General features: G+C 36.2%; 1 protein-coding gene across 2 annotated transcripts in view; it reads left to right on the top strand.

Annotated features, from left to right (window-relative positions):
• LOC106872359 (muscle calcium channel subunit alpha-1-like) overlaps positions 1-13,275 on the top strand; it is a 437,934-nt gene that overhangs the window by 179,153 nt on the left and 245,506 nt on the right. For both annotated transcript variants that reach the window (XM_089348768.1, XM_089348769.1), the window contains exon 4: positions 9,671-9,810. In XM_089348768.1, coding sequence (XP_089204894.1) covers positions 9,671-9,810 — 140 coding nt within the window. The remainder of the gene's footprint in view (positions 1-9,670; positions 9,811-13,275) is intronic.

The following is a 13,275-nucleotide window of genomic DNA, read 5'->3' as shown; positions in this document are numbered from 1 at the left end:
CTTGAGAGCAAACCACCATTTGTTGTTGATGATGGCTCCCGTCAAAGCCCTCTATATTAGCATACTAATTCAGTCTCTGAAAACCTGACTTGATGGGAAAGACACATTCAGCTTCCAGTAACCGGGGCCCTGCCTATGTGCCTTATCTAAGTCTAGTTTGTGATCCGTGTAGCTGACTTTGTGGAATTGTAGACATCCTAAGCTATCCCTATCTACTGTCCTACGCAGTATTCTATCTAGGCAGTGCATAGACTTATAGGAGTCAAAAACCATACCAATTGCTGCCGTTGACATCCAGGACAATCAGTCTATCCTACGAATATTGTCTTTACTTTGAGATCCAGACTCTCCCTCATTACCAACACATTCCAACTCCACCATCTCTACACATCCCATCCCACCCTTACCCATCCCTTAGACCCCACCCTTGCTTCCACCACTCTCACCTCCCCCACACCCCAAAACCACCACACTACCATACCACACCACATCACACCACCCCACACAGACTAGCACTTACCACTTCCCAGCACCTACACATACACACACGCACACGTCAGTGTCACCCCCTTCCACATGTACATACACACGTGCACCTTCATTTTGGGATCCCCACTACTTTATTATCTCCCCTTCTTCATAGCTCTCCTGTGTGACCCCTCTATCTGCCATTCGCCATGATAGATCGCTAGCCACTACACATTCTTTATTTTCTCTCCGTTTCTTTCTGTGTCCCTTTCTGTGGAAGAGCGTAGGCTTGAAACGTTAAAGACTTTTTCATTTCCCAAGCGTTAAACTAATACATCTGTTTGTTGTCTACACCACCTGTTTTCGTCTTTTGTTTGTTTTTTTTGTGTGAATTCTATATTTATAGGTGCAGGAGTGGCTGTGTGGAAAGTAGCTTGCTTACTAACCACTTGGTTCAGGGTTCAGTGCCACTGCGTGGCACCTTCGGCAAGTGTCTTCTACTATAGCCTTGGGCCGACTGAAGCCTTGTGAGTGGATTTGGCAGACAGAAACTGAAAGAAGCCCATCATGTATACATATGTGTGTGTGTCTGTGTTTGTCCCCCACCATCACTTGACAACCGATGCTGGTGTGTTTACGTCCCTGAAACATAGCAGTTTGGCAAAAGTGACTGATAGAATAAGTACTAGGCTTACAAAGAATGAGCCCTGGGGAAGATTTGTTCGACTAAAGGCGGTGCTCCAGCATGGCCGCAGTCAGATGACTGAAACAAATAAAAGTAAAAGGGAAAAAGAGTGTGTGTGTGTGTATATATATATATATATATATATATATATATATACATACATATGTATATATATATATACATACATATGTATATATATATATGTACACACACATATTAAGATATATATGTACATTTCTCATTTCTACTCATATAATTTAAATAGAATATTCTTTATTAGCTTTCCTCAAAGATGCATTTCTGCTGTCTGTCAAACATTTCAGTGTCCAAATATTTATAATATTGGCTCTTGCTAATCAATATTGCACACATGTATTCACAAAGTAAATATGCTATTGTACAGAAGACTGAATAATACTTGCACTAATACTACACTTCTAGTTGTGCTTTCCATGTCCCTTGTTACATTTACATGTGCATTCAGTTGACAATATTTTTGATAACAGAGTGAAATATGGAGATTTTGAGTGCATGATTTGGAATAGAGTTATACATATATATATATATATATATATACATACATATGTATGTACGTACATATGTACAGACATATGTCATCATCATCATAATTTAACGTCTGTTGTCCTAGCTAGCATGGGTTGGACAGCATGACCAGAACTGGCAAGCCGGTGAGGCTGCACCAGACACCAGTCTGATTTCACATGGTTTCTACAGCTGGATGTCCTTCTTAATGCCAACCACCCCAAGAGTGTAGTGGGTGCCTTTTACGTAACACCACATGAGTGCTTTTATGCGGTACTGCACAGGTGTTTTTATGTGGTACCATATGGACGCTTTTACATGATGTTGTACAGGCACTTTTACATGTCACCACACAGGCATTTTTATGTGGCACCACCATGGGTGCTCTAACACAACCAAAAGGATCGCTCTTAACACTTTTGCTACTGGGTTTGGGTCTTCTTGAGTACAGCCAAGCACCAGGTGTTTCAGTCCTTTGCCATCTCACCTGAACATCGCAGTTCAGCTTCTTGAGGTTGTTCTTCAGTACTTTGTTCCATATCTTCCTGGGTCTACTACTTCCACATGTTCCATCCACTTTGAGAGATCAGTATTTCTTTATGGAGCTGTCAGCATCCATTCACAGCACATGACCAAGCCAGTGTAGTCTCCTATGTTGCACACAGCGACAAATTCCTCTTATACCTAACTTCTCTCTCAAAACACTGGCTCTCTGTCGAACATGTACACTTACATTACATATGTATATATATATTTAACCATACAACCACAGAAAAGTGGACATTAAAATCATGATGATGATTATAATATATATTTGTTCTTTCAGTGGTTTTAGTTATTAGACTACAATTATGTAGGTATACAGTATACTTCTTTAAGAGGAAAGAGAGTAGTGGCTGAAGGCATGGAAAGGAGGTAATTGGTAGAAATACTGTGGGTCTGGATGATGAGTAATAGGAATGTGAGCGGTGGGAAGACCATTAACACATTAACCATCACATGTACTACCAGCGGTTCATCACAAACTTCACACAACAGGCCATGGGGCTAATGTGTTAGGGAGGAAATGGGATATAATGTACCAGGTATGTACAGCAGCTGAGGAGTACCATGGATGGGGAAGGGATTAAAATGGGCGGGGGTAATGCTTGATGTGTCAGAGAGAGGGAGAGAGAGAAATGGGGCTCAGGGCTTAACAACCCTGGCCACCCCATCATCTCTGCCTGAAACTGCCCCACCGAACTCATCTCCAGATATCTTGACCATGTCCTTGCACCCCCTAGTGGCTTCCCTCCCCTCTCACATCCATGACACCAACCATGCTCTTCATTTATTCAACTCTTTCTCCTTCCCTCCTGGCTCCTCTAAACTTCTCTTCACTTTTGACATCAAGAGTCTATACACGGTGATCTCTCACCACGAGGGGCTGCACTCCAGCATTTCCTTGACCTTCGACCCAACCCTCAACCTGAGACATCAACACTCCTTCGTCTGGCCAAACTTGTCCTCTCACTTAACTGCTTCTTGTTCGCAGGTGAGTTTTACCAGCAGTTCTTGGGAATGGTCATGGGAATGAGAATGGGCCCCAACTATGTAAACCTGTTCGTTGGCTATGCTAAGGCCCAAATATTCTCCAGTTTCACTGGTCCCACTCCTGAACTATATGGTCATTATATTGTGACCTCACTCTCCCACGAACATCTAGACTCTTTCCTCTCTTTTGTCAAATCTTTCCATCCTGCCCTCCACTTCTCCTACACTATTTCTGATACCTCAGTCACCTTTCTTGGCATTTCAGTCAGCATTCATCACTCCACTCTCCCCACCTCCATCTACTACAAATACACAGACTCACACTCATACCTCAAGTTCTCCTCCTCCCACCCTAAACACACCAAGCTCTCCCTCCCCTATTCCCAATTCCTCCATCTATGCAGGCTCTGCAGTGACAACCATGACTTTGAGACTCAGTCTCAACTCATGGCTCGCCACTTCATCCTACATGGATATCCCCTCACCACTATCCACACCACCCTTGCCAGAGCACATTCTGTGGACCATGCATCTGCTCTCTCCCCTTGCACCCGCCCTGCTTTCACCCATCTCCCGTTTTCCCTCACCTACTACCCCACCACCCTACCTCTCCAACACACCATTCTCCGAGCCTTCCAGCGACTCCAGTCCAACCCCTACCCTCCTTCAAATGAGCCCACAACCTACAAGACCTCTTGGTCCACAGCTTCTTCCCTAACCCAACCTCCCAACCCGGCTCGTTCTCCTGCTCCCACCTATACTGTCGCACTTGCCCTTACCTATCCAACACCACTCTCCTCACTGGCACCCATCATCGACCCTATCATATCACTGACTCCTTTACATGCACATCTAACAATGTCATCTACTGCATCTCCTGTTCTCACTGCCCTTCTCTATACATCGGTCAAACGGGATGCCGCTTGGCTGAGCGGTTCGTAGAACACCTCGGAGACATCCGACTTGGCAACAACACCCCGGTCTCACGCCATTTCTGCTTTACCGGTCACTCTTTACAACACCTGTCTATGCTTGGATTGTCCTTGCACCATCTAGGCACCCGTCTTCGCCGTGAGCAGGGATTAATCTTCTCTCTTTGCTCCTTTGTGCCACATGGGCTCAACTCTCCTCCTCTTCTCTCTTCTCTTCCTCTCACACCTACTTCCTCCCACCCATCTTTCCTCTCTTGCTCTGGCACCTACTTCCTCTCTTCACTCCTACCCACCTTCTCCCTTCCACCCTCTCCCTTCATCTTCACCCCCTCTCTCATTACCAACACATTCCAACCCCGCCATCTCTACACATCCCATCCCACCCTTACCCATCCTTTAGACCCCACCCTTGCTTCCCCCACTCTCGCCTCCCCCACATCCCAAAACCACCATACCACACCACATCACACCATCCCACACAGACTAGCACTGACCACTTCCCAGCACCCACACTAGCACTTACCACTTCCCAGCACCTACACATGCATACACGCACACGTCAGTGTCACCCCCCCCCCCTTCCACATGCACATACACACTCACATACACACACTCGCACCTTCATTTTGGGATCACCACTACTTTATTATCTCCCCTTCTTCCTAGCACTCCTGTGTGACCCCTCTGTCCGACATTCGCCATGATAGATCGCTAGCCACTAAACCTTCTTATATTTTCTCTCCCTGTTTATTTCTGTGTTCCTTCCTGTGGAAGAGTGTCGGCTCGAAACATAAAAGACGTTCTCTCTACCCAAGCGTTAAACTAATACATCTGTTTGTTGTTTACACACCCGTCTTCATCTTTTGTTTTTTTTAACTTCTCACTATATATATATATTTATATGTGTGTGTTTTTGCATAGATATATATATACATATATATATATGTAGAGATATATATATACATATACATATATATGTATGTGTGTGTGTGTGTGTATATATATATATATAGATATAGATATACATGTACATATATATATGTATATATATATATATATATATATATACGTGTGTGTGTATATATATATATATATATATGTATTTATATATATTTTTATACCAAAAATTAGGCAAAATTATTGTATCTGTTAACAAATGTAGCAAAATACTCACAAGTGAGTTTTTGTATTTATATCGATTTAAATGAGAGCTCAAAACTGATCCATTGAAAATACTTTATTATAATAATGAAAATGACCTATGATCATTCCGATGCAATATCCAGATTGATTCATGCATATTATAAAATATGGTATACTGCATCTCCTCAGGGCCTTATTAGTAGGAGGCAGACAATAAAAATAGATAACATGCATATACAACATTCATAGTTGACCTATGAAAACAAGCAAAAAAACAAGTTGAAAAGACATGAGATGTTATACAACCGTACATCATAATGGTGTTGAAATCATGAACATATCAAGCAAATGATTCAAATTTATGATGCTAGACTATGAAGTTCGGTAATTAACCAATCCGGAACACTGTACATTTCAAAAAGGATCGTTGGAGTTATAAACATAAATACAAAATTCAAACCGAAGAAAAAAACAGTTAGATATTAAAAAAATACATTTTTAATACAAGATCCTGGTCAAATAGAAGTATATCTAATAAGTAATGCTTATATATAATATACTCAATAAACAACTTAAGTATACATAATCTAAAAAAGCCTTATACTAATTTAGTATTTATAAGTAAAAAGCCTAATAAAAAAATTCTATCAATTGACCAAATCCTTTGACAGAAAACCTGCTCATTCAAATAATGGTAATAATATCAGAAAACTTTTTCCTTTCAATCTGAAATCAATAGCTGCAAAACTTTGCTTAAGGTATTTTTGAGCAGTTTTGTAAACAGTAATGTTGTAGCAGTAATACTAGTAGTGTTGTGTTACAAAATGTACTCTTACATTTCAAGAAAAATAGTCATCATGAAAGTAATTAATTTTACTGGTATGCAAATAAGATGGGAAATAAGACAGTTGCTTACTGGCAAGGAATATTAGATTTTTTTAAATTTATTTATATATATTTTTTATTTAATTTAATCTGCCATTGCCTAAAGATATTTTTCATTACTTTTTTTTTCAGTCAGATCGCATTTTAAGTCAATCCAAAAAAGAAAGATTGTCTCATTAAAACTAATATATAACCATAATTTATGCAAGCACAAATGTATCTTGCTGAATGTTCCTTTTTTAAAAATTCTTTAGTGATACCCAACCTTTCATTATACTAAAGGTTCATAATTAACAACAATTTCAACATTATGCTTTTTTTTTTTTAGATATTTCTTTATGTTTACTTATATCTTGCTAATGAACAATAGGGTGAGGGTAACCAGCACAAAGTACCTGTTGAAATCCACCACAGCATTTAGTTTATTCTTTCAGTCTCATCAGTTCAAATTTGTTAAATTTCATACTTTTTTTGTTTCTTTGCTTCTTGCTTCTTTGTAATATTTTTATTCGTGTATTGTAAATAAAGAAGGCATTATGAATTATTTTGATTTAAAATTAAAAACAGAATGATATTTTTGTCATTTGAGCAGTTTTAGTCCTTTCTGTGCAAATCATTTATGAGCCATATTTTGCATAAACATAGCATTAATATCATATTGCATGGTGTTTGTAGCAATATACATATAATGGGTAGAACTATAATTTGGTTTCAGTTTTTCATGTTATCATTCCTGTTTTCTGTGTCTATTTTTTCTTCTACATGTATTTGTATGCGCCTGCACATTTCCAAGTAGTAGTTAAAACATAGAGTACTTAATGCTGCTTATAGGGTAAACATATATATATACTAGCATACCCATGTCAGCAAAAATGCTGACAGTTTTATTAATGATAGAAAATAACACATCAACACAGTGGGGAAAACCGTTAACATATGTCAGCAATCTAATAAATTTATGTAAATACACAGAATTGAAGCACTTGAAGAATCAGATGCAATTGTAACATCTTGGTTGAAAATATCACTCATATAATGTATGTTTATGTGTGTGTGTGTGTGTGTGTGTGTACAAACACACACACATATGTAGATATATATATATATATATATATTTCTGTTTGTTTTCCTGTCTTGTTTTTTGTCCGCCACTACATTCCTCCATGGCAAGATTTAATTTGTGTATACAAATTTAATTTGCGGTCCATGGGAAGAGCCGTTTTAACGATGCGTCCTGCCCAGCTCTTCGAAACGCCGGTGTTAAAACGGGGGTAGCTGATGAAGTAGAATGTTCTCTATGTGGCTTGTGTGTTTTCTCGTCTACGTTTTGTTTGCAATGTCCTGTACCCAGATATGCACCTATACATACAGGTGGATGTCGGTATGCACATACCTGTACGTATATATGCATATACTCATTTACTATTTGTTTTTATATATATATATATATATATATATATATATATATATATATATATATATATATACATACACATATATATGTACATATAAATACATATATACACACACATATACACACACGTGCACTCACTCACACACACACACACACACACACACACACACACACACACACACATGTATGTACAGGATGCAGTGAATAAACTGTCATCTAAATTATGCAAAAATAAAAATAATGGTGACATCTCATTTTGACATATATTTACCAAAATTACATAAAAATATCTTGAAATACTAAAGAGTGAATTTATTCAATCAATTTGCCATTGGCTTTAACCATGGTCTCCAGACAACTTCAGAATCTCCTGCAACTCTTCTGGACACTCTCCTTGTTAAAAAGTTTTGTTGGTCCCTCGCTCATCTGTCCTCCATACATAATAATCAAGGGGGTTGCAGTCTAAGGGGTTAGGTGGCCAGATATTAGGGGTGATGTGGTCGCAGAAATTGTCTGATGCAAAAATTGTTCTCCTGCTTGTGTGGCATGGTGCAGAGTCCTTTTGCCAGACGTAGGGTCTTCCAGCAGCCACCCTCTTGACCCATTCTATTGTATGTAACATATATGCCCCTTTGTGTGTGTGTGTGTGTGTGTGTGTGTGTGTGTGTCTGTGTGAAATTGATAAATATAATTTATGATAAAATTTTAATTTCATTTTCATTGAAATACTTATGAATTCAGAGCTCACTACAGTTTGCCTGCAGTTAACCACCTCTGACTGTTACTCACTGCCAATTCATTTGTTGTTTTACTCTTCTTTGGAGCTAAGCCTTTAAACGTCTGCCTGCTTTAGCATCTCTCACTGTCACCCATACCCACTCCATCTGTTGTTTTACTCTTCTTTGCCTACTGCATGACTGACAGAGACATACTTTGCATTTTATCATATATGAAGATAAGTTAACTGAGACATCAAAATTTTATTCAACTTGTAATTTAGAATACAGAAATTAATTGATATTTGTTCTCAAAAACATCCACTAACGGGGAATATGGAATTTACTTCTGTAAAAGAAATTGGTAAATTTTTAGCTTGAATCATATTGTGCATCAAACGAAATGTATTGCAGTATTTATTTGTTGAGGCTCTTTACATTTTGAGTTTAAATCCTACCAAAGTCATCTATTCCTTTTACCTTTTCAGAGTCAAAAAAAAAAAAAGATAAATAAAACACCAGTGAAGTTGTTGGCTTTGTACAAACAATTTAGATAAAAGATAGTAAAAAAAATTTATTGTGTATGTGTGTGCATGCATACGTGTTCTTATATCTTTTACTCATTTCAGTTATTAGATTTCACCCATGTTTGGGGTACTGCCTTGAAGAATGCTATTTATACTGAAGTAAATTCCCGCTTTCTCCATTTTAGGAATATTTTCAAGGATACATATCTACAAACGTCTCTGTTCCTATTTACTAGTACACTACTGGTAAAAGTTGAGATCTTAGTCAACCCTGTGTACTTGTAATAAATTTGATACTACTAGAATATTGAAACTTTTCATCAATAGGTGTTTCTGTAAATTTGTAATTTAGCAACCCTAACTAGAGCAAATATGTAATTATTATTACTAAAGTTGAATGCTTTTCCATTACTTTTATATAGAGATAAAAAGAAAGAACCACCTGAAGACAATAAGATAATGCATCAATCAAAGCATATTGTAGAAAACATGAATATAAAACATGAAGTTAACAGTCTGTAAAACCTAAAGTACAAAATCTCATTCCAAAAGTATTGAAATTTGGAGGAAATATATATATTTTTATTAGTTATATATGTTAGCTTTATGCCAATTATGTCAAACTTAAATGGTTGTTATAAAGGAAGTCTTTAACTTTTTCGTAAATTTCTTAATGATTAAATTTTGCCATTTCACTGCAGAATTAATTTATTTTACATCATGGTGTTGTATATTCTTAAACAGAAGTAGATCAGTATAATTCTTGAATTTTTTTTAACAGTTAAGCCATGTGTTTTATCATATTTTATTTTTTTATTTTTCAGGAAAATGTAGAATATGTATTCCTTGTGATCTTCACACTAGAATGTGCCATGAAGATCATAGCCTATGGATTTGTGTTACATCCAGGAGCATATTTACGCAACGGATGGAACATTCTAGATTTTATAATTGTAGTTATTGGGTAAGTCAGTTTTGCTTTTTATTGCCTTACTTTTCAATAGAACACAAGGGGAGGTTTGGATTCCTATCCTACTGTGATGCTTGCTTGTTACTATTACCTTGAATTTCTTTATTGAATGTAGTAAAGTGCACAGTTGTAATGTGGTTGTGTAACTTAACACCCTCAGATTTAAAAAATCAAAGAGATGTCACAAATCATTGGTAAAGCTGAGGCTTTGAATGTGAATGATTGTTTCTGCAAAAGAAGAGAGAATATTTTGTGTATAAAGATTCATCTGAAATTATCTGAATACTCATAGCAAAACTGCAAGAATTTTATTAAATGATGTTTATTTTTATGGCTAATAAATTTTAGCACATCTTTAGAAAATGCTGACTAGCCCCAATGATAACATTATTAATGAATCAATGACAAAATTGGAAATTAAGAACTGTGATTATTCATATGGAATGTGAAAAAAGATAAGACTTGTAGAGATGAAATAATTAAATGGCTAGAGTACTGGACTATTTGTATTCAGTCTTGAGAGACCATTTTTTGTTGCGAGCAGCCATTCAATACTTTCATTTATTTTCAGTTAGTTAGGGGCCAGTGGTTTCTAACCTAAATGTTGTAACACCCTAAGATGTTTCTTATGGGGCTGAGTGTGGGAGCTATGAAGATTGAAAAAGAGTGGACAGATTGCCTTTTTTTAATCAAACTAGATGGTTTTAAATATTTAAAAATAAAGGAGATGTATGTTGATGCAAATGTTATTTTGTTTTATCATTAACAGAGAGGTGAAGAAGGGCAATAAATTTCACTGATGTTGGTGGAGTCTGGATTTGTTAGTTTGAGAACCATCACTCTAGAGCAGTGGTTTTCAACCAGGGTCCACATGACCTTTGAAGGTCCATATTAGATTTTTGGAGGTCCAGACATGCAAAATAGTAAATTGGAGATCCACAGTAGTATATTATGGGTCCATGAAAAAGTTTTGATTTAGATGTATTTACTGCAAGAAAAAGTTAAATTTCTTTCTCATAGCTCAACCTACACAAGTGATTGTGTGAAAAACCAAATAGGAATTTTGAAAGAAGTTTCTATAAAACTTAATTTTAAACATTGAATGGCAATGGAGGTCCACTACAATAGAAAAGTAATCAAAGGAGCCCATAGATAAAAAAAAATGGTTGAGAACCTCTACTCTAGAGTATTGTAGGTAGTAAGTGAGAATATTGCAGAATTTTAAATAATACAATTTGCATTATTATTCAGAATTCACACAAATGTACTTAAAGTATAAAGAAATAGGGTGACAAGGTCAAAGAAACATTAAGATTGACTGAGGAGGACTAGAATGGCTGAGTAAGCAATATATTGGTCTATCAGCTTGTGAACCTTTGGTTTAAAATTCCATGGGAGGTATTTTGTTGTTTTTGATCTGTACACTTAATTTTACATACATCACTTCTCATTACTACCAAGAATCTGTACCAGTTTTTCTTGGATAGTTAACGATGATAGATTGACATCATGTGAAGGTTTCTCATATCCTTAATGCTATAAAGTCAAAGCTTAGTACTGGCCTTTAAGTAATCTTGTTGCTATTGGAAGTATTTTATATTTTGTCTGAGTCAGGATGAGGCAAGTAGTGTTGTATGAGCACTTTAACTTTATTGTTGCTGTACTCCAATAATTTTTTTTTAACGTCTCAAAAAATGGTTTTGTTAGAAATATTGTTGCTGTTTTGGTACTATTTACAATCTATCATTAATAAGTTGATGTCTAAGGAAAGTTTTACTAAGTATCAGATAAATCTCACATCAATCAATCATTTTTCTCTATCAATATCATCTTCAAAAGAGTAAAATCAATGTGCTTCCATAACAAATTGATTAAATTCTTTTCTCCCACTTCAGTTTTCATTATAATTTGTTGTTACTGTTATTATTAACATTATTATTACTACTTATTATAAATAGTATGTTTATTATTATTATTATTATTATTTTATGTTTGACTTTTGTTTTGCATTTGTACAAGTTGGATCCAAGTCTCACCCAGAGACCTCAAGAGACAACAAGTTAGAAGTTCATGTAGATGTTATGCCTAGGGTACCATATATTTGGATTTGTACAGTTTTGTTCAAGTGAATGTTTAAGAAACCATAAGAAAATTATGTGTTTATTATTATTATCATTATTATTATTATTATTATTATTACTATTATTATTATTATTATTATTATTATCATTATTATTATTATTATTAGTAGTAGTAGTAGTAGTAGTAGTAGCAGCAGCAGCCGCTTGATTTCTATGTTTCATTTATGATTATGTGACTTCACTTTCAGCTCTTGAATTTTCTGTGTTGTGGTGTGGTGTGGTGTGGTGTGGTGTGGTGTAGTATTGATTACTATAACATTGATGTTTAAAGTTTACAAAAACACAAAACTATGCACACTATCTACAAAAAGTTCAGTTCACATATGAACTACTATTTATGATTTTTGTGATGGATAACACGAAGGAATCAGCCTTGTAACAATTTGTATGAGAAGTTTCAATGTGTGTGTATGCTTAGATGTTGATACAGGCATGGACAAATGGTTATCAAGTTCACTTTGCAATTTCAAAGCCCAGGATAGAATAAAGCTTTGTGACTGATATTAAGTAGTCAGTAAATGGAAAGTGTGTGAAAGCCTGCTGGATGCACTATATCTATAATTCAAAGAACCACAACTGTCATATGCAGTATTGTGGCTGAATGTGCTAACTTTCCATCCTTCTGGCCTGTGAAACTTCTATTTTCTTTGAAATGACAATTTTCTTTCTCCCTCTGAGGAAGCATATGTAAAACAAGTAAAAATATGGGTATTTGAAAATTAAGTAGTAAATGTTGAGTAAGATCCACAGGGGCAATAGACAAATGGGGTCACCTGACTGGTTGGCATGAAGTTACTTACCAACACACTTTATCTTACCCAGAGGATATGTTGTTTCCTCACTCTACATTTTCTATTGTTACTACTATGATAGCCTCTACTATTTAAAGCTGGATGATCTTCACTCACTCACTTTCTCTCATCACTCTTAATCTCTCCCCCACCAACCCCTCACCAATCATTATGCTTTCCTCTCCAGAATACTTGCCTTTGGGAATTTTTTCCTTGACCATGCTTTTCATGTAGTTGCCACTTTGCAACTATTCAAGAGAACTATTAACCTCATCAATCTTACCAATCTTGATAGCTTGCAAAAGCCATGGACACATGGTCATCTCCCAAACCAAACCAATAAAAAAAGTGGTGCTAAATATCATCAACTGAATGACCCATGTTAACTTGTATGAAACCCTAAACTTATAAATGAATGAGTTGAGAAAACAGCTGAGTATCAAAAACATTAACTGATATATATATAAGAGAAATGTTACATGTTGGAATGGATAAGATGTGCTAAAATGCATTGTGAATCAATGAAG

This window comes from Octopus bimaculoides, chromosome 3 (genome assembly GCF_046866305.1).
Source record: "Octopus bimaculoides isolate indiv1 chromosome 3, ASM4686630v1, whole genome shotgun sequence".
NCBI lineage: Eukaryota > Metazoa > Mollusca > Cephalopoda > Octopoda > Octopodidae > Octopus > Octopus bimaculoides.
The sequence above is the reverse complement of the archived record's forward strand: the minus strand, read 5'-3'. Positions and strand labels throughout refer to the sequence as shown.